Source organism: Salvelinus fontinalis, chromosome 28, assembly GCF_029448725.1.
Source record: "Salvelinus fontinalis isolate EN_2023a chromosome 28, ASM2944872v1, whole genome shotgun sequence".
NCBI lineage: Eukaryota > Metazoa > Chordata > Actinopteri > Salmoniformes > Salmonidae > Salvelinus > Salvelinus fontinalis.
Genome location: NC_074692.1, coordinates 20,464,721 through 20,485,729, shown reverse-complemented (window position 1 = coordinate 20,485,729; position 21,009 = coordinate 20,464,721). Strand labels below are relative to the sequence as shown.

The 21,009-nt window shown below is 43.6% G+C and overlaps 1 protein-coding gene across 2 annotated transcripts; it reads right to left on the bottom strand.

Annotated features, from left to right (window-relative positions):
* Nucleotides 1-608: 608 nt before the first annotated feature.
* Nucleotides 609-20,493, bottom strand: LOC129826338 (vacuolar protein sorting-associated protein 33A). Of its 2 annotated transcripts, XM_055886955.1 has the most exons (13): nt 20,342-20,493; nt 20,036-20,101; nt 19,798-19,925; nt 11,632-11,818; nt 11,383-11,499; nt 8,297-8,471; nt 7,925-8,121; nt 6,959-7,085; nt 6,637-6,704; nt 6,328-6,465; nt 6,073-6,210; nt 5,595-5,763; nt 609-1,275 (listed from the first exon to the last, which is right to left on the bottom strand). In XM_055886955.1, the coding sequence occupies exons 1-13, from the start codon at nt 20,441-20,443 to the stop codon at nt 1,088-1,090; spliced, it is 1,800 nt and encodes a 599-aa protein (XP_055742930.1). In that variant the 5' UTR covers nt 20,444-20,493; the 3' UTR covers nt 609-1,087. The 2 variants fall into 2 exon arrangements, with proteins under 2 accessions (XP_055742930.1, XP_055742931.1); XM_055886956.1 differs by lacking the exons at nt 20,036-20,101; nt 20,342-20,493 and having other exon boundaries at nt 19,779-19,876.
* Between the last annotated feature and the right edge of the window lie 516 nt (nt 20,494-21,009).

Below are 21,009 nucleotides of genomic sequence, written 5' to 3'. Positions count from 1 at the left end.
AAAATCTCCGATTGCTGTCAATACCCGTCCCCCACTGAGTACAAGACCCAGCTGTCCACAGCGCAGGGCACGGACAAGCCATCGATCAAACCGGAGATCAAACCAAACTCCAACGCACGTATCCTCTACCGGAACATGGAGCAAATAGCCTCCTAATTCAATCAGCGTCCACCGCTGTCAAATCAGGGGCCCTTATGGGGTAAGATCTCCAGACAGCAGAGGGCCATTATCGGCTGATAGGTAGGCCTGTTATTGGGCTAATTGCTCCTCGAGAGAGCAGGACTGCTGACGGCTGACTGGGCTCTCAACCTTTCCTCTCCACGCCACTCCTCCCTGCCTGCATCCTTTGGTACCATCTTTATTTTCTTCTACAGGATAAACAACTCATTAAGTAACAATACATGTGGCCTAATTCACTGTTATCAAGGCTTTTAGATCCTATATGTTGAAGAAGGGGGAAAAGGGATAGTGTAATGGAGGTACAGTACAACTTTACATCAGACTTTTTAGTTTCGTTTTCTAAACCAGAAAAACATTTAGCCATATTGTAGAGTGTAAGGATTTTTTTTTAAATGGACAGTTTTTTAGAGACCTGACATTGACTCTGGTTATAAAAGCAGTCAATTACACATTTTATTTACAGGACTACTTTTCCCACAAATAATGGCAAGCAGAGAAAAACCCTATACTGTACAACACAAAATATAGGTTGAAATCACAAAAATAATAATACAAGCATCTACCTTTCAGCCTTTGTGTTAATACAGTATATATATAATTTTTTACAATGATCTTAAAACCTTCCGTCATGCCACAAGTAAGATAATATCTTCTCAGCTCCATACAATGACCAAAGCAGGTGGCAATGGAGATGTGCATTTAGCAAGCTGTTAGAGTTGCAGGCAAAGGACAGGGAGAATCGAGGAGCTGACTCCTGGTCACCTCACACTGACAGTTGCTGAGATCAATCAGACACACCTGCAGGGCGCTGGAATATGGACATTAAAAAGAAGCGGCAAGGTCTTTTGTTCTGACTGTTTGATGTGTCTAGCTGTGCATCTGTTCCCCGAGGGGGCGGGCAGCAGGCTCAGGGGGCCTCCGGGCGGTCCATCAGAGACTTGATCCAGCTGGTACCATTGATGAGCTTGGTAGTGGCAATGATGTACTCTGTGCCACCATCCTCCATCTGAGACAGGAAGCGCAGGGCAGCAATTTCCGCATAAGTCACCCCTCCCAGAAAGAACACCAGGGTGGTCCTGTTCTCCCCCTGCTGGCCTGTGGGACAGAGTGGGGAGAGAAAACAGTCAAACAGGGTGAAGTTCACAGGGTGCACCACTCTCCAAGGGTGACTCAAGGGGAGTTGGGATATGCAATTTGTTATTTATTTATTTCACACACAAATATAAGCACCCACCAAATTATTAATATTATTACACTGCTAGCTAGCCAACTTCTACCGAATAGCAGCACTGTAGAAACTTACATTACAACGGAACGACTTGATTAGCGTAGTGTTAGCTAGTTGTCTTTGCTGTCCTTGTATCCATGATAATTGTGTAGTTTAGAGAAATTTAGTGAAATTGTCGAGGTTACCTAGCCAGCTTCACTTTCAACAACGTAGCCACTGCTAGCCAGGCTACTTCACCAGCCAGCAGTACTATATCATCTTAGTCAATAAGATCTTTTATTTTATTTATTTTTTTGCAACGTAAGCTTAACTTTCTGAACATTCGAGACGTGTAGCCCACTTGTCATTCTAATCTCCTTTGCATTAGCGTAGCCTCTTCTGTAGCCTGTCAACTATGTGTCTGTCTATCCCTGTTCTCTCCTCTCTGCACAGACCATACAAACGCTTCACACCGCGTGGCCGCGCCCACCCTAACCTGGTGGTCCCAGCCCGCACGACCCACGTGGAGTTCCAGGTCTCCGGTAGCCTCTGGAACTGCCGATCTGCGGCCAACAAGGCTGAGCTCATCTCAGCCTATGCGTCCCTCCAGTCCCTCGACTTCTTGGCACTGACGGAAACATGGCTCACCACAGATAACACTGCTACTCCTACTGCTCTCTCTTCTTCTGCCCACGTGTTCTCGCACACCCCGAGACCTTCTGGTCAGCGGGGTGGTGGCACCGGGATCCTCATCTCTCCCAAGTGGTCATTCTCTCTTTCTCCCCTTACCCATCTGTCTATCGCCTCCTTTGAATTCCATGCTGTCACAGTTAGCAGCCCTTTCAAGCTTAACATCCTTATCATTTATCGCCCTCCAGGTTCCCTTGGAGAGTTCATCAATGAGCTTGATGCCTTGATAAGCTCCTTTCCTGAGGACGGCTCACCTCTCACAGTTCTGGGTGACTTTAACCTCCCCATGTCTACCTTTGACTCATTCCTCTCTGCCTCCTTCTTTCCACTCCTCTCCTCTTTTGACCTCACCCTCTCACCTTCCCCCCCTACTCACAAGGCAGGCAATACGCTTGACCTCATCTTTACTAGATGCTGTTCTTCCACTAACCTCATTGCAACTCCCCTCCAAGTCTCCGACCACTACCTTGTATCCTTTTCCCTCTCGCTCTCATCCAACACTTCCCACACTGCCCCTACTCGGATGGTATCGCGCCGTCCCAACCTTCGCTCTCTCTCCCCCGCTACTCTCTCCTCTTCCATCCTATCATCTCTTCCCTCTGCCCAAACCTTCTCCAACCTATCTCCTGATTCTGCCTCCTCAACCCTCCTCTCCTCCCTTTCTGCATCCTTTGACTCTCTATGTCCCCTATCCTCCAGGCCGGCTCGGTCCTCCCCTCCCGCTCCGTGGCTCGACGACTCATTGCGAGCTCACAGAACAGGGCTCCGGGCAGCCGAGCGGAAATGGAGGAAAACTCGCCTCCCTGCGGACCTGGCATCCTTTCACTCCCTCCTCTCTACATTTTCCTCTTCTGTCTCTGCTGCTAAAGCCACTTTCTACCACTCTAAATTCCAAGCATCTGCCTCTAACCCTAGGAAGCTCTTTGCCACCTTCTCCTCCCTCCTGAATCCTCCTCCCCCTCCCCCCCCCTCCTCCCTCTCTGCAGACGACTTCGTCAACCATTTTGAAAAGAAGGTCGACGACATCCGATCCTCGTTTGCTAAGTCAAACGACACCGCTGGTTCTGCTCACACTGCCCAACCCTGTGCTTTGACCTCTTTCTCCCCTCTCTCTCCAGATGAAATCTCGCGTCTTGTGACGGCCGGCCGCCCAACAACCTGCCCGCTTGACCCTATCCCCTCCTCTCTTCTCCAGACCATTTCCGGAGACCTTCTACCTTACCTCACCTCGCTCATCAACTCATCCTTGACCGCTGGCTACGTCCCTTCCGTCTTCAAGAGAGCGAGAGTTGCACCCCTTCTGAAAAAACCTACACTCGATCCCTCCGATGTCAACAACTACAGACCAGTATCCCTTCTTTCTTTTCTCTCCAAAACTCTTGAACGTGCCGTCCTTGGCCAGCTCTCCTGCTATCTCTCTCAGAATGACCTTCTTGATCCAAATCAGTCAGGTTTCAAGACTAGTCACTCAACTGAGACTGCTCTTCTCTGTATCACGGAGGCGCTCCGCACTGCTAAAGCTAACTCTCTCTCCTCTGCTCTCATCCTTCTAGACCTATCGGCTGCCTTCGATACTGTGAACCATCAGATCCTCCTCTCCACCCTCTCCGAGTTGGGCATCTCCGGCGCGGCCCACGCTTGGATTGCGTCCTACCTGACAGGTCGCTCCTACCAGGTGGCGTGGCGAGAATCTGTCTCCTCACCACGCGCTCTCACCACTGGTGTCCCCCAGGGCTCTGTTCTAGGCCCTCTCCTATTCTCGCTATACACCAAGTCACTTGGCTCTGTCATAACCTCACATGGTCTCTCCTATCATTGCTATGCAGACGACACACAATTAATCTTCTCCTTTCCCCCTTCTGATGACCAGGTGGCGAATCGCATCTCTGCATGTCTGGCAGACATATCAGTGTGGATGACGGATCACCACCTCAAGCTGAACCTCGGCAAGACGGAGCTGCTCTTCCTCCCGGGGAAGGACTGTCCGTTCCATGATCTCGCCATCAAGGTTGACAACTCCATTGTGTCCTCCTCCCAGAGCGCTAAGAACCTTGGCGTGATCCTGGACAACACCCTGTCGTTCTCCACTAACATCAAGGCGGTGGCCCGTTCCTGTAGGTTCATGCTCTACAACATCCGCAGAGTACGACCCTGCCTCACACAGGAAGCGGCGCAGGTCCTAATCCAGGCACTTGTCATCTCCCGTCTGGATTACTGCAACTCGCTGTTGGCTGGGCTCCCTGCCTGTGCCATTAAACCCCTACAACTCATCCAGAACGCCGCAGCCCGTCTGGTGTTCAACCTTCCCAAGTTCTCTCACGTCACCCCGCTCCTCCTCTCTCTCCACTGGCTTCCAGTTGAAGCTCGCATCCGCTACAAGACCATGGTGCTTGCCTACGGAGCTGTGAGGGGAACGGCACCTCAGTACCTTCAGGCTCTGATCAGGCCCTACACCCAAACAAGGGCACTGCGTTCATCCACCTCTGGCCTGCTCGCCTCCCTACCACTGAGGAAGTACAGTTCCCGCTCAGCCCAGTCAAAACTGTTCGCTGCTCTGGCACCCCAATGGTGGAACAAACTCCCTCACGACGCCAGGACAGCGGAGTCAATCACCACCTTCCGGAGACACCTGAAACCCCACCTCTTCAAGGAATACCTAGGATAGGATAAAGCAATCCTTCTGCCCCCCCCCCCCCTTAAAAGATCTAGATGCACTATTGTAAAGTGGCTGTTCCACTGGATGTCATAAGGTGAATGCACCAATTTGTAAGTCGCTCTGGATAAGAGCGTCTGCTAAATGACTTAAATGTAAATGTAAATGTATTACTTAGCAGATTGTTTGTTTTGAAGTGAGGTTACTTTAACCTCAAAAACTGATATTAAACATGTAAACACACAAAGAAAGTAAGAGACAGCGCCTCGAGTCAACCCCCATCTACCCATGTCCCCACCCACACACTATTCTCTCAAACAAACTCCGCCCTCTTCCTGCTACAACAGGCTCGTCTATTGTCAGTCTTCCATTATCACCTTTATACAACAAAGATATGGCAGACATGTAAAAACAAGTCAACTGTCTAATACCCAAACTCACAGTTGTAATTAACACATTGCATGGTGTAAATAAAATCTCATCAAATTAATTATCCTCTTGTAGATGAGATGTCCAAACTGACCCTGGAGTCAGCAACGCATAGTTATAACGCTTAAGATGAGGATATTCAACTCCCTGGTCTCTGAAAGGTCAACGGTGCCTTTGCCTCTCCTCTTTCATACACAAATACATGTACACAAACAATCACCCAAACAGACCCACACTTAACGGTAATGTACAGTTTTGTTCACTGTGTACAATAAATCAACTGCTGCTCGAAGACATTTGGCACGGCAGGGACAAAGCCAGCTCTTATCTACAGCCAGCAGATTACCACACATGTCATCATTCACCCAGCCTTTCAATAGCTTAGCTTGTTGTGCAAGAGAGCAACCTGCTGCCTTGGTCTCCTGCTGTCCTTACGTTTCTTATGGAGACCAGCAGGCAGCTGTTGTCTCTCCTCAAAGTGTGGACCAGGGAGCATCTTCAGAACTTCCTCGATGCTGCGCCAGCCGGGCCTGGCCAACACCTGGGTCAGACGGATGCTGAGAGGAGCATAACCACTGTACACATAGGAGATGTCATTGGGGTTCTGGAGGAAGATGACACATACACAAGTTGGGTATCAGTACAGACAATACTACATACAAATCCCACTCTCACAGTTGGAGAAAAAAAGTATGTACGTGAGTTTTGGTAAGGTTGTTGTTACATTTGGTTAATGCTTTGAGCTTTTTTTCTCAACTTGCTTAATAAACAAAAACAACCCAACTCCATTATTGTGCAAATACAAAGCAATGACCAAATTGTCACTACAATACTAACAGTATTATTACACAGGTGTAAGTGTTACCCTCCCCCTCCCAGACCGCATTATGTCTCCCTCATGGGATTCATTCACCTGTTCGTTGGCATCCTCCATCCAAAGTTTGAGTGTCTTCCTGATGGTGGGGTAGTTATTCCTGGTGCTTGTCTGGGGCTTCAGAAGACCTGTCTTCTCCAGGTTGTTGAGGGTAAGCATGTGTTCGTATCCATAGGTCTAGAGAAAACAGCACAGGTCAATCATGTTGCCACAGTAGCTTTCATCACATCTTCAAATGACCATCACTACTATTAAAACACTGACTTATTGTAATGTAATCAGAAAAAAATGCACCTGCAGGATCTCTCTCTTGTAGTAGTCCAATATCTTCTGCTTGAGGCCATTGTTGCAGACTGACTGCATACAGACCAGCCGCAAGATTTTGATCAGAGGATCCTTCTGGGCAATACAGTCCTCAATATATGTGTTAACCTGGACAATAGGAACAAGGGGCCTTTGGTCAGCAAGCCATGAGACATGAGCACACACATACACACAGGGACTAAGCAAAACATTCTGTTAATAGTTTTAAGCTTCTTCAAATATTATCAGAGCCAACCTCATCCACACTACAATCTACAAAGCATTGAAAACCTTGTGTACCTTGTCTGTGTCAACTCCAGTCATAAACTCCTGCTCCACTGTCAGGTTATCAAAGAAGGCCTCTGAGGCTGAATCAGAGCGAGAGAGAAAGAGAGAATATCCATTTACCTCTGTCAACGAGTATCAACATTAGTCTTTCTCTAAACGATATGCCACACATTTGACAAAGTCAACTACATTAAATGTCACCAAGATCAGATTGTATCAGTTTTTTAGGGTGGAGGGCATGAAGAAAGACAGATTAAGACAGAAGGAAGGGATGATGAATGGAGAGTTGTTAGTTGGACATGAATGGAGAAGGAGTAAAGGCTGTTCTTCTCACTGGTGATGTCCTTGATGAGTTCAGCTATGGAGGTGTGATTGGCCAGCGAGCTCCGTGCTGCCTGCATGTGGGGCAGCTGGGACACAAACTGCTTTATCTCGCCAACTGTTTTGGCATTATGTCGCTCCTGCAAGACAAAATCAACAAACTAACATTAACACTGGAAAAAAGAGACTGTGTAGTGTTACGTACAGATGTGAAATGTGAGAGCCAGTTGAGGGATTACTAAAAAATCTCCTAGGAAATGACAAAAAAAATCTACTTCTCAATTACACATTAAACAGACACTAAACTCAACGTAAATATGTGGAAATTATTTCAGATTAAACATACAGTATGGAATGCTGTCATGTAGGCATAACAGTAGTAAGAAATTGTTTGATGCCTAGAGAACAGCTGATGCTCTCACTGATATGGTCATCCATCAAACTAGAGAAAATGAACTTTGATTGGGAACAGGTCTGGGCAATACAGAAATGTAAAAATACATAAACTGAAACACCCACAGGTGTGGGACTTCAGTCTAATTATCACATGCAAAGCATCCAGTGACAGTTACGATGCCAAAAGTGTAGGCCTGTAGGGGATGCATAACAAATCATCAGTGGGAGATTACGCATGAACTAAAAACAGTTGCTTTTATCTGCCACTCCTTTATCGTAAAAAGTGTGTTTACTGTCTTGATCGATAATACTAATTGTCAGTTGGCTTTACTTTTTGCCATTGGAAAACCACCTCCTGAAAAGTCTCCCTGGCACATAGAAGGTAATCAATAAGAACACCAATTGATATGATTAGAGAAAGCGGTAGCTAATGTAATTGAGCAGTCTGACATTCGGATTTTTCTGAGATTGTAATCCCCAGTTTGTGAAGTGACATTTAAAACACATTAACAAAGTGATTTGGATCAAATTAGACAGGAGTGGTTACAAGGAGTGTCTGTCTGTCTGCTTGGATGAAGCCAACCTCAAAGGCAGCAGAGATGATCTTGGCCTTCTTGCTCAGTGCAGCCCCTATGGCGTTGAAGTTTTTGTCCCGTATCTCAGCATACAGCTCCTCCGCTGAGTTGAGCTGCATCTTCTTGGGCTCCGTGGGCAGGTCTTTACCCACCTCACCCTGCTTCTTTTGGGCAGCAAACTTCTCCGGAGGCAACTTCACATAACCTGTTTGCAGACACATGCGCACAGAATAGATAAACAAGCACCCAAAGGTCCAAAACCCCATACACAAATCAACAGAGATCCCTCAAGATGTCTTTACGTCAATCAATATGTGATTAAATATGTCTGTATTTAGCTTGCATTGTGTTTTCATACATTAACAGAGGCCCATCCTCACCGTTGGTGATTCCATAAACTTCGTCAATGAGGCCCTCATAGGTGAGCTGTGTGGCCAGAGGGGTAAGCAGGTCTATGTTGCGGTCCAGCAGCAGCAGTGAGTCGAACACAGGCAGGATCTGAGTCTGACTGCCAGCAAACTCCCTCTTCATCCTAAGCATCATATTAGCTACATGCTGGCCATTGAGAAGAAATCAGGATTTTATTTCTAACACAATTAAAGCATAAATTTACACTCCACATTACTCCGTTACTCATAAAAGTAATCTGATTTAAGTAGCATGTTACTTTTTCAAATTGGGTAATATTATTAGTTACTTTGTCAAACAACACGTGCGCTACTTTCAGAATCATATCTCTACCAGGCACGTGCTTTCATGATCCGATCTCGACTTGTTTCCTCATTTAGTTCTCGAGCGAGTGGAGAAAGGCTGCTTGGAGAAATGTCATCACAGCTGCTGGCCATAGAAACATAGAGGGCACATCTCTGATATTTGCCATCAATTGCTTCTGTGATAGCAAAGCCCATAGTGGGCTTTCCCATCTAGTGACAAGTGTATACCCTCTATACATCTCTATGGGTCCGTGTACGTGCGGTCTACAACTAGAACCTGTGGCTCAAGAGAAATATTTTGAATGAAAAGATAGGAAATCTGTACAGATTTGCGAAAAGTGCAAATCAATCCCAGAACAACAGCAAAGGACCTTGTGAAGATGCTGGAGGAAACAGGTACAAAAGTATCTATAGTAAAAACAAGTCCTATAACGACATACCCTAAAAGGCCGCTCAGCAAGGAAGAAGCCACTCCTCCAAAACCGCCATAAAAAAGCCAGACTATGGTTTGCAACTGCACATGGGGACAAAGAACGTAATTTTTGGAGAAATGTCATCTGGTCTGATGAAACAAAAATATAACTGTTTGGCCATAATGACCATCCTTATGTTTGGAGGAAAAAGGGGGAGGTTTGCAAGCCTAAGAACACCATCCCAACCGTGAAGCACGGGGGTGGCAGCATCATGTTGTGGGGGTGCTTTGCTGCAGGAGGGACTGGTGCACGTCACAAAATAGATGGCATCATGAGGAACGAAAATTATGTGGATATATTGAAGCAACATCTCAAGACATCAGTCGGGAAGTTAAAGCTTGGTCGCAAATGGGTCTTCCAAATGGACAAGGACCCCAAGCCTGATTCCAAAGTTGTGGGAAAATGGCTTAAGGAAAACAAAGTCAAGGTATTGGAGTGGCTATCACAAAGCCCTGACCTCAATCCTATAGAACATTTGTGGACAGAACTGAAAAAAACGTGTGCAAGCAAGGAGGCCTACAAACCTGACTCAGTTACACCAGCTCTGTCAGGAGGAATGGGCCAACATTCACCCAACTTATTGTGGGAAGCTTGTGGAAGGCTACCTGAAACGTTTGACCCAAGTTTAACAATTTAAAGGCAATGCTACCAAATACTAATTTAGTGTATGTAAACTTCTGACCCACTGGGAATGTGATGAAAGAAATAAAAGCTGAAATAAATCATTCTCTCTACTATTATTCTGACATTTCACATTCTTAAAATAAAATGGTGATCCTAACTGACTTAAGACAGGGAACTTTTACTAGGATTAAATGTCAGGAATTGTGAAAAACTGAGTTTAAATGTATTTGGCTGAGGTGTATATAAACTTCCAACTGTACATTCAAGCAGCTTATTAAACCGGGATAACATTTTAGGTTACATCGGCTAGAACACAAACATTTGCCAGTGCATATTATTTATTTTTAATCTGATTAGCTTCCCACATCGCCATGTGAAATAATCGGCTTGAAAATCACTTTACTATCTTGGTTTAGCTTGGCATTAAATAAGCAGCCTACTTTGCATTGAAAACCAAATATCAGTGACTGTTCAAACAGTAAACCAACAATATTGTAGCCTTATTAGAATCCCTCAAAAATGGTTTTTGTTTAGAAGTGATAATGTTATTCTAGGCTATTTTGAAATGCAAAAACAGATAACCATGTGCTTGTTTTTCTCCATGACTAAAAATCATGACATTCTATTTTAGTTGATATGAGAGTGAATACATTGACGCAGCATATCAAATTAGGATAATGTTGTAGGTACCGGCAAGTATAAAAATATTTGCCAGAGTATATTTAATTATACATCTGATTATTTCACATGGCGATGTGAGAAGCTAATCAACTTCAAAATCCCTTCAACTTCAAGATTGCTGTCTTAGTTTAGCTTGGCATTAAATAAGTGGTCTATTTTGCATTAACCAAATATAATCCCAGTGACTTTTCAAACAATAAACCAATCAACATTCTAGCCTTATTAGAATCCCCCACAAATGTATTTTGTTAATAAGTAATAACTACCTGATTGACTACCTAAAAACAGCCCCAAGCCCTGTGCTTTATTTTTCTCCATAAGCAAAAATGATGGCATTCTATTTTTAGCTGATATGGGAAGTAATATATCCAAGCAGCATATTCAACTGGGATAATGTAGGTTACACTAGCTGGTATAAGAATACTTGCCAGGGCATATTATTTCATTATAAATCTGATTATTTCACATGGTGGAGATGTCGGAAGCTAAAAGGCTAGCTTGCTGTCTTTTTAGCTAGCTAGCAACCTGGTAGCGGAGTAGCCTATAGCCAACTGGTAGTCACAAAATAGGTAATTTATAACAAACCTAAACTTTCATTACAAGTAGCTATCAATACGCAGTTGGTTTTCATTGAAATTAGTTAACAGTGGTGATGAAGTTTCACACGTGAATCTTCTTTGATTTTATGACAAATGGAAGATAACAAGAAAATCTATGCTATCACACCCTTGTGTATGTTACTATTAGGGAGTCTAAAAATACATGGACCAGCGAGGGTATATTTTTCATGAAAGTAATGCCAAGTAATATATCACGTTACTTTCCACACAAATTAATATTGTAGAGTAACGCTTTACTTTGTTAAATGTAACGAGTAAAATGTACTATATTACTTTCCCAAATAACTAATACCAACACTGGCGCCAATATGGAATTCTAAACCTAATGAAGTCCCAAGTGGTTCCCAATACTCACCCGTGCACACTCCCCTTTCCCAAATATCTGGGGGATGGTCCCATACAGAGCCTGGAGAGTCATAAGGCCCTTGGCGGTGTGGTACAGACTTGTCTGGTCACTTTCTAGATAGCATTCCTAAAAGAGCCAGGGCACACGGTTTATTACCCCATACAATACAAATCATAGCTTTGTACCTGAGCCTTACTGGGCCTATACATACACTGGGACATGTGTAGTGTCTTTGTGCATGTCCCTGTCCTAACCTACCCTGAAGGCCCCCTCAGACTCCATGGAGAGCAAGTCTCCATCATAAGGGATGAGGTCTAGGATGTACTCGTCTATGTTGATGAACGAGCCCAAGACCCCCTGCTCCTTCAACCGCTGCTCACAGAGCATGCTCCGCCGGGGCACAAACAGGATGTGGAAGTCACGTGGGGAATGCATCTTATCCTCACTGCAAGAACACACATTGAACACAAGAGATGCACTATAAGGGGGAAAGCAAAACCCATCCACTTGCAATACTGGCTGCAGCATTACTCCAAAAACAAGGACAGTGTTTAACATAGGGATGTGACAAATGTAAAAATGTTCTTATGGTTTATTTTGTATAATTTTTTTTACATCAGAAAATGACCAGTTAAATGTACTACAGTCCTGGCTACCTACCAGCTAGACCGCATTCACCTTATCGCTATCCCCCACCTACTCAAATCAAAGATGGTATTAAATGATGATTTTTTTTTTTTTACAACCAAATCTCTATTTTTTACATAAATGGCATGTTATAGAAGGGTCCAGGTATGTTTTTGAGAAACTTAGCCCAAACAGAAAATCACTTCCTCATCCTCGTTGTGTAGTATGGGGGCCCGAAAAAACATGAACAAAGGCTTCAAAAACACCCAAATTACGTCTATTAGAAACAGCAAAGCTCTCAGTATAGTGATGAAGGAATATAACACTGCGGATAAAGTTCGGAATGACAACTTCATGTGTACAACATCTAAAGACCTGCATCACTATAGGGAGAGCTTTCATGTTTCTAAAAGGATGTATTTGGGTGTTTTGGTAGCCTTTTTAAAAAAAATGTAGGGGCCCACATACAACACAAGGATGAGGAAGTGATTTGCTGTTTGGGTCAAGTTTCTCAAAAACATGAAATCACAAAAAAGGTGTCTGGACCCTTCTATAAGATGCAATTTAGATCAAAAGTTGAAATTTGGTTGTAAATAAGTATCCTTTAATACTGTTTAAGAAAATGTATCCTTTAATGCTGTTTTAGGTTCTTTGTTGTGTGCCTCTCCTCCATGTTCTCAGTTGTCAGTACATGGGACCTTCATGTCACACTTTTCACATCCATGTGATGGCTCGTTGCAGTGATGTATGACAGTGTGTTCATTTCTGTAATCAGCACTGTGATTTTCTCACTCTGTCCCTTATCACACTGCTGCCAAAAATGGGTTGGGTCTCACGGTGCCTCTCTTTCAGCATTGCACCTGTACTGCAAATGTAGCTCAATTCCACCTCGCAAAGTTCACATTTCATCATCTTCTCATTTAACTTCTCAAAGTATTGCCCTAGAGGACTTCACTGCTGTCACTTCCCTGACTCACTTTGCCATTTTTCCAACTGTGAGCGATGATGACGTGCGTAGCGCTTTTTATCAGTGGCAAATCATTTGAAAGATGCATATCTCCTACTTACAGCATTGTTGCATTAGGCATTTGTTGAATTTGTATTTTTGCCTTTATGATGATGGGGACCTGTTAGTGGTAGTTTGGTGATAACTGCACTGTGACTTTAATTTGGTTAAAAAAAACATTAACGAGACCACATTCGTTTAAACGTTACACCCCTAATGCCAGTGAGATAATGTGATGTTGACCTTTTTCTTCTTGTCCTTCTTTGGGATTGGGTTGGCGGATCGCATCCAACACCGCCACCTACTGTACTGGAGTGTGAGGCCAGCTACGGCCTACCTACATTAAATCCTCTTCATTAGTCCTGTTCCTTCAAGAAAGTGAAATAGCGCCCTAGATACACCACTTCCCTCCCCCCACTACACCACCCATACCCCAACCCGGTCTAGCCTCCCTAACCCTTTCACACAATCTCTCCCTATCTACAGTACCAGTCAAAGGTTTGGACACACCTACTCATTCCAGGGTTTTTCTTTATTTGAAATAACACATATGGAATCATGTACTAACCAAAAAAGTGTTAAACAAATCAAAATATATTTCATTTACATTTAATTCATTTAGCAGACGCTCTTATCCAGAGCGACTTACAAACTTATCCTCTGCAGCAGAGGTAACTGGGTCTTCCTTTCCTGTGGTAGTCCTCATGAGAGCCAGTTTCATCATAGCTCTTGATGGTTTTTGCGACTGCACTTGAAGAAACGTTCAAAGTTTTTGAAATTTTCCGCATTGACTGAAAAAGTAATGATGGACTGTTGTTTCTCTTTGCTTACTTGAGCTGTTCTTGCTATTATATGGACTTGGTCTTTTACCAAATAAGGCTATCTTCTGTATACCACTCCTACCTTGTCACAACACAACTGATTAGCTCAAACGCATTAAGAAGGAAAGAAATTCCACAAATTAACTTTTAACAAGGCACTTTTAACAAGGTACACTTGATAATTGAAAGGCATTCCAGGTGACTACCTCATGAAGCTGGTTGAGAGAATGCCAAGAGTATGCAAAGCTGTCATCAAGGCAAATGGTGGCTACTTTGAAGAAACTAAAATCTAAAATATATTTGTATTTGTTTAACACTTTTTTGGTTGCTACATGATTCCATATGTGTTATTTCATAGTTTTGATGTCTTCACTAGTATTCTACAATGTAGAGATTAGTAAAAAAATAATAAAAAAAAAAAACATTGAATGAGTAGGTGTGTTCAACTTTGACTGGTACTGTATACAACAGTGTTTGTCTATCCGACCCCCAATCACATCCTGCCACTGCCCTCATGAGGTTCAGCACCTTCCTACACTTAATTTCAATATGCTCAACATGTCTCTTCCACGTAAGCCTCTCACTAAACCACATAAGTAAATAATTAAACTCTGACACCCTACTTATATCTGTATATTTGCAGCCTAACATCTTTAACCTTCTTCCTAGAAAACACCATAAAGCAGGACTTGGTCACAAACATCCTAAACCCCCATGTTAAGAGACCAATCTTCCACACCTTCTTGCATCTTCCTCATCACAAATGTTACATTCCCACCTCTGTTCCCCCATCATCAGCATACCAGGCCATACACTCACTCCCTGTCCCACATCTAAATGCATGCTCTTCAACCGATCACTGACGCATCTGCCCGCCCGTCCAGCATCACTACTCTGGACGGCTCCGACTTATATGTGGATAACTACAAATACGTAGGTGTCTGGTTAGACTGTAAACTCTCCTTCCAGACTTACATTAAGCATCTCCAATCCAAAATTAAATCAAAATCGTCTTCCTATTTCGCAACAAATACCCTCGTAAAACTGACCATCCTACCGATCCTCGACTTCGGCGATGTCATTTATAAAATAGCCTCCAACACTCTACTCAACAAATTGGATGCAGTGCCATCCGTTTTGTCACCAAAGCCCCATATACTACCCACCACTGCGACCTGTACGCCCTCGTTGGCTGGCCCTCGCTTCATACTCGTCGCCAAACCCACTGGCTCCAGGTCATCTACAAGTCTCTGCTAGGTAAAGCCCCACCTTATCTCAGCTTACTGGTCACCATAGCAGCACCCACTCGTAGCACGCGCTCCAGCAGGTATATCTCACTTGTCACCCCCAAAGCCAATTCCTCCTTTGGCCGCCTTTCATTCCAGTTCTCTGCTGCCAATGACTGGAACGAACTGCAAAAATCACTGAAGCTGGAGAGTCATATCTCCCTCACTAGCTTTAAGTACCAGCTGTCAGAGCAGCTCAGAGATCACTGCACCTGTACATAGCCCATCTGTAAACAGCCCATCCAACTACCTCATCCCCATACTGTATTTATTTATCTTGCTCCTTTGCACCCCAGTATCTCTACTTGCACATTCATCTTCTGCACATCTACCATTCCAGTGTTTAATTGCTATAATGTAATTACTTCGCCATCGTGGCCTATTTATTGCCTTACCTCTCTTATCCTACATCATTTGCACTCACTGTATATAGACTTTTTTTCCTACTGTATTATTGACTGTATGTTTTGTTTATTCCATGTGTAACTCTGTGTTGTATGTGTCGAACTGCTATGCTTTATCTTGGCCAGGTCGCAGTTGCAAATGAGAACTTGTTCTCAACTAGCCTACCTGGTTAAATAAAGGTGAAATAATAAAAAATATTTAAAAAATATCCTGAAATATGAAATATCTATCATCAGGGTGAACAACACCAGACTAACCACACTTCCCTGAGGAGTACCATTGTCCACTTCAAACCGCAATGACAATTCTGACCCCAACCTCACCCGTATAACTCGATCGAACAGGAAGTCCATGATCCAGTTATACAGACGTCCCCCAATGCACTCAACTTGATCAACAACCCTTCCCTCCACATGGTATCATAAGCTTTCTCAATGTCAAAATACACAACACTCATCACCTCTTTTATTGTCAGGGCCTTGGCTATCTCTGTAGTAACCGTCACCAGGGCATCCATGGCAGACCTCCTACTCTGTGCTACACTAATCAAACCTCTAACTTCCAAGAAATACATCATCCTACTCACTATCATCTTTCCAATCAACTTACACATGTTGGATGTCAGCACGATAGGCCTATAACTGCCCGCCCAAGCGGGATCTTTACATAGTTTTACGAACGGCAACACCACCGCACTGATTCCCGCAACGTCTCCACCCAGCAGGAATCACTGCAGTCCTACACATCTTATTAAACAACCCTAACACTGCTTCCAACACACTGTCCGGTGCATGCTGAAACATCACATAACACATCCTATCTTCACCAGGAGCAGTCCGCCCGCAGCCCTCCAATGCCATTGTCATCCCAAACATAGAAAACTCTGCATCCATAGCTTCTCCTGACTCGCCTTTTTTCTTTAAAACATCTCTATGCTCCTTTAGCTTCCCTCCCTCTTACTCTCATCACACAGGTGCTCACATCTATGAACCACTGCAAATTCACAACCGATGACATTTGACTTTTCTGTACTTGACACAGCTGTGACGTTTCCTTCTACCAACACTGGAATTGCAGCATTTTTACCCTTCCCCATCATATTTTTTAAAACATTTTCCAAACTACACCAATTTTGGTCCCTCTACCAATAGTGGAGCAACATTTCCGCCATGCCTCCCTTTTCGCTGTCTTAATCATTCTTCTGGCCGTCGCCCTCTTCCTTTGATTCTCCATGAGATTCCTTCCTGTCAATCCATTCCTTCCGTAGAGCTATATCCATTTCCTGCACAACCTTTGAGCCCTCATCTGCCCACCATGGCACCACCCTGCGTCTTCCTCCCCTGAATGGTCACATTTGCAGCTGATATAATTACAGACGTTACTGCCTCATCGCACTCATCCATCGCACTCTTCCACAGACCTCTCCAATGATAACTTTTGTCCTGCCCGCTCACACAGGTACTTGAACATCTTCCAGTTAGCTTTCTCAAAGCACCACCTCATGTTATTGCCTCTACTCCGCACACACACACACCCATATTGACCTTACATCGAACTGGAAAATGATCACTCACTACTGTGGTTTCTCTCATCACTTCCCATTTACACTTCCCTGCCACAGATACCAATGTTTAGTCTAAGGATAACTCTGTACCCCTCGCCACATTGATTCTCATTCCCCTCCCATCATTAACACACACTAATCATAAATTCTTCGACTATACTCCCATTGTTATCTTAATGCTTACTTCCCCAGATTTCTTTATGGGCATTAATAACACCACACCATATTACCTTCCTATCAATACACGTCCTATTAATCCCTTCTACAGTTGAAGTCGGAAGTTTACATACACCTTAGCCAAATACATTTAAACTCAGTTTTTCACAATTACTAACATTTAATTCTAGTAAAAATTCCCTGCCTTAGGTCAGTTAGGATCATCACTTTATTTTAAGAATGTGAAATGTCAGAATAATAGTAGAGAGAATGATTTATTTCAGCTTTTATTTATTTCTTCACATTCCCAGTAGGTCAGAAGTTTACATACACTCAATTAGTATTTGGTAGCATTGCCTTTAACTTGTTTAACTTGGGTCAAACGTTTCGGGTAGCCTTCCACAATAAGTTGGGTGAATTTTGGCCCATTCCTCCTGACAGAGCTGGTGTAACAGTCAGGTTTGTAGGCCTCCTTGCTCACACACACTTTTTCAGTTCTGCCCACAAATTTTCTATAGGATTGAGGTCAGGGCTTTGTGATGGCCACTCCAATACCTTGACTTTGTTGTACTTAAGCCATTTTGCCACAACTTTGGAATCAGGCTTGGGGTCCTTGTCCATTTTGAAGACCCATTTGCGACCCAGCTTTAACTTCCTGACTGATGTCTTGAGATGTTGCTTCAATATATCCACATAATTTTCGTCCCTCATGATGCCATCTATTTTGTGAAGTGCACCAGTCCCTCCTGCAGCAAAGCACCCCACAACATGATGCTGCCACCCCCGTGCTTCACTGTTGGGATGGTGTTCTTTGGCTTGCAAGCCTCCCCCTTTTTCCTCCAAACATAACGATGGTCATTATGACCAAACAGTTCTATTTTTGTTTCATCAGACTACAGGACATTTCTCCAAAAAGTACGATCTTTGTCCCCATGTGCAGTTGCAAACCATAGTCTGGCTTTTTTGTGGCGGTTTTGGAGAAGTGGCTTCTTTCTTGCTGAGCGGCCTTTTAGGTTATGTCGATATAGGACTCGTTTTACTGTGGATATAGATACTTTTGTACCTGTTTCCTCCAGCATCTTCACAAGGTCCTTTGCTGTTGTTTTGGGATTGATTTGCACTTTTCGCACCAAAGTACGTTCATCTCTAGGAGACAGAACACGTCTCCTTCCTGAGCGGTATTTACATTTTTACATTTACATTTTAGTCATTTAGCAGACGCTCTTATCCAGAGCGACTTACAGTAGAGTGCATACATTTTTATTACATTGTTATTATTACATTGTTACATACTGAGACAAGGATATCCCTACCGGCCAAACCCTCCCTAACCCGGACGACGCTATGCCAATTGTGCGTCGCCCCACGGACCTCCCGGTTGCGGCCGGCTGCGACAGAGCCTGGGCGCGAACCCAGCCCAGCCTGGGCGCGAACCCAGAGACTCTGGTGGCGCAGCTAGCACTGCGATGCAGTGCCCTAGACCACTGCGCCACCCGGGAGGCCCGGTATGATGGCTGCGTGGTCCCATGGTGTTTATACTTGCGTACTATTGTTTGTACAGACGAACGTGGTACCTTCAGGCATTTGGAAATTGCTCCCAAGGATGAACCAGACTTGTGGAGGTCAACAATTTTGGCTGATTTCTTTTGATTTTCCCATGATGTCAAGCAAAGAGGCACTGAGTTTGAGGGTAGGACTTGAAATACATCCACAGGTACACCTCCAATTCACTCAAATGATGTCAATTAGCCTATGACATAATTTTCTGGAATTTTCCAAGCTGTTTAAAGGCACAGTCAACTCAGTGTATGTAAACTTCTGACCCACTGGAATTGTGATACAGTGAATTATAAGTGAAATAATCTGTCTGTAAACAATTGTTGGAAAAATTACTTGTGTCATCCACAAAGTAGATGTCTTAACCGACTTCCCAAAACTATAGTTTGTTAACAAGAAATGTGTGGAGTGGTTAAAAACTAGTTTTAATGACTTCAACCTCAGTGTATGTAAACTTCCAACTTCAACAACATAAGAGCTTTGCAGGGGTTATAGAAATTAGCTATTACAATTGTTACTTCTATCCCCACACATTCCAGTATCTCCAATACTCTGTATGTCATCCCCTCCTTAACGAACGTAGCACAACCCCGACACCTCCACTCTATCACACTGTACCAAACTGAGTCCCGGAATCACAAACTCCAGTTGAGGTTTGAGCCATGCCTCTTGTACACACACTACATCTGGTACTACCTCCATGTCATCTACACACTTTTAAAACTCATGCCCATTAGCTATTAAGCTTCTAGCGGTAAATTGATGGATTGCAAAAACCATACTAAATAGTTTGCTTTTGTAATTCCCAGAACATCTTTGGCTGCGCGTACCACCACATCTATGGGTGCAGACTTTTTCTTAACCTGATCACTCATATTCATCACAATACACATGAACGCCAAGAAGTCAACCCTGTTCACCACCAACGACCGCATACTGATGGCCACATTCCGTGGAGACCCCAGTTTGTGCTACTCCCTCACCTCCCCCTGGGATGCTGACCTGATGACATTCTCAGCTATAATATCCATCAGTTCCAGTCTGGGACGAACAAAGAAGATGATATTTTTCACGTCAGCAGCAGGAAGACGCCCCCCTTTGAGGGTGAACATCTTCTCCACCTCATGTTCCTGGAAGATATAAAGAAGACAGATCTGTCAACAACCAGCTTGACATATTGCTATTGCTGTAATGTGCGCCTTTGAAAACACAACGACTAATTGTTGCCATTCTGTCTTACCTTCAGCAAGGAATATTGTGCTATCAATCCAAAGGGTCCAGTCAGGTATTCATCCCACACAATAGCCTAAGAACAGTCAACAACAATCAATTTTAGTCACATAAATACTACGAGTTCTAAAGTTGAAACTTAAATCGACTGCATCTATTTAGCTACTATGTGGATGACTATGTACCACAACAACCCAATTATTGTTTATAATAGCCTAGATAGCCTAGAATGCTAGGTAGTGTTGAACATACATTTCGGATTAAAACAAGATAAAAGGGTTTGTAATTTTTAAACGCTTTAATCCAGGCGTTTTACCTTGCTTCCTGCACATTTGTGCAAAAACTCACGGAGTTCCTTCCGCGCTGCTTCCCTCAAAATGTTTAAATTTACTCTTCCATAGGATAAGTGCGCAGACATTTTTGCTCTGACAGTAGGGAGTATCAGGTGACTGCTAGCGGGTGTGCATCATGTGACCAAACAGCGAACTTCTTTGAGTTATAATAAATATTCTGTCCAAAAGATGGCGCTATATCTCCACAATGAACACCCCAGTTATCGGAACTGTGAGGTCAGATGCCGAGAAAGGCATTTAGAGATGGGCGGTCCATTTAAAATGAATAAATAAATTAAAGACAAAAAATCGAGGACAACGTGTGGCAATAGTATTAACGATATGCCTCTGTCAACACGTTTTGTAGATGACCAGGGCAAGTTTGATGAAGCCTATAAAACACAGACATGCAATGTGACCTTTTCATGGGGGGGCAGAAACTTCATAATGCTACCCCGACCAGGAGGCGGATTGAGCATCCAAATCCAATCAAATCAAATCCATTAAAATAAGGTTCAATGTTAAAAGTCTAGGCTATTGGAAAGTAGTTTTTACTGAAAGTGTTTAGTCTACTTTCATTCAGCTAGTGTAGCCATTCAATTAAATTGTAAGTTGCAAGAAAAATGTAGAACCAAGAAACCAAGACAAATCT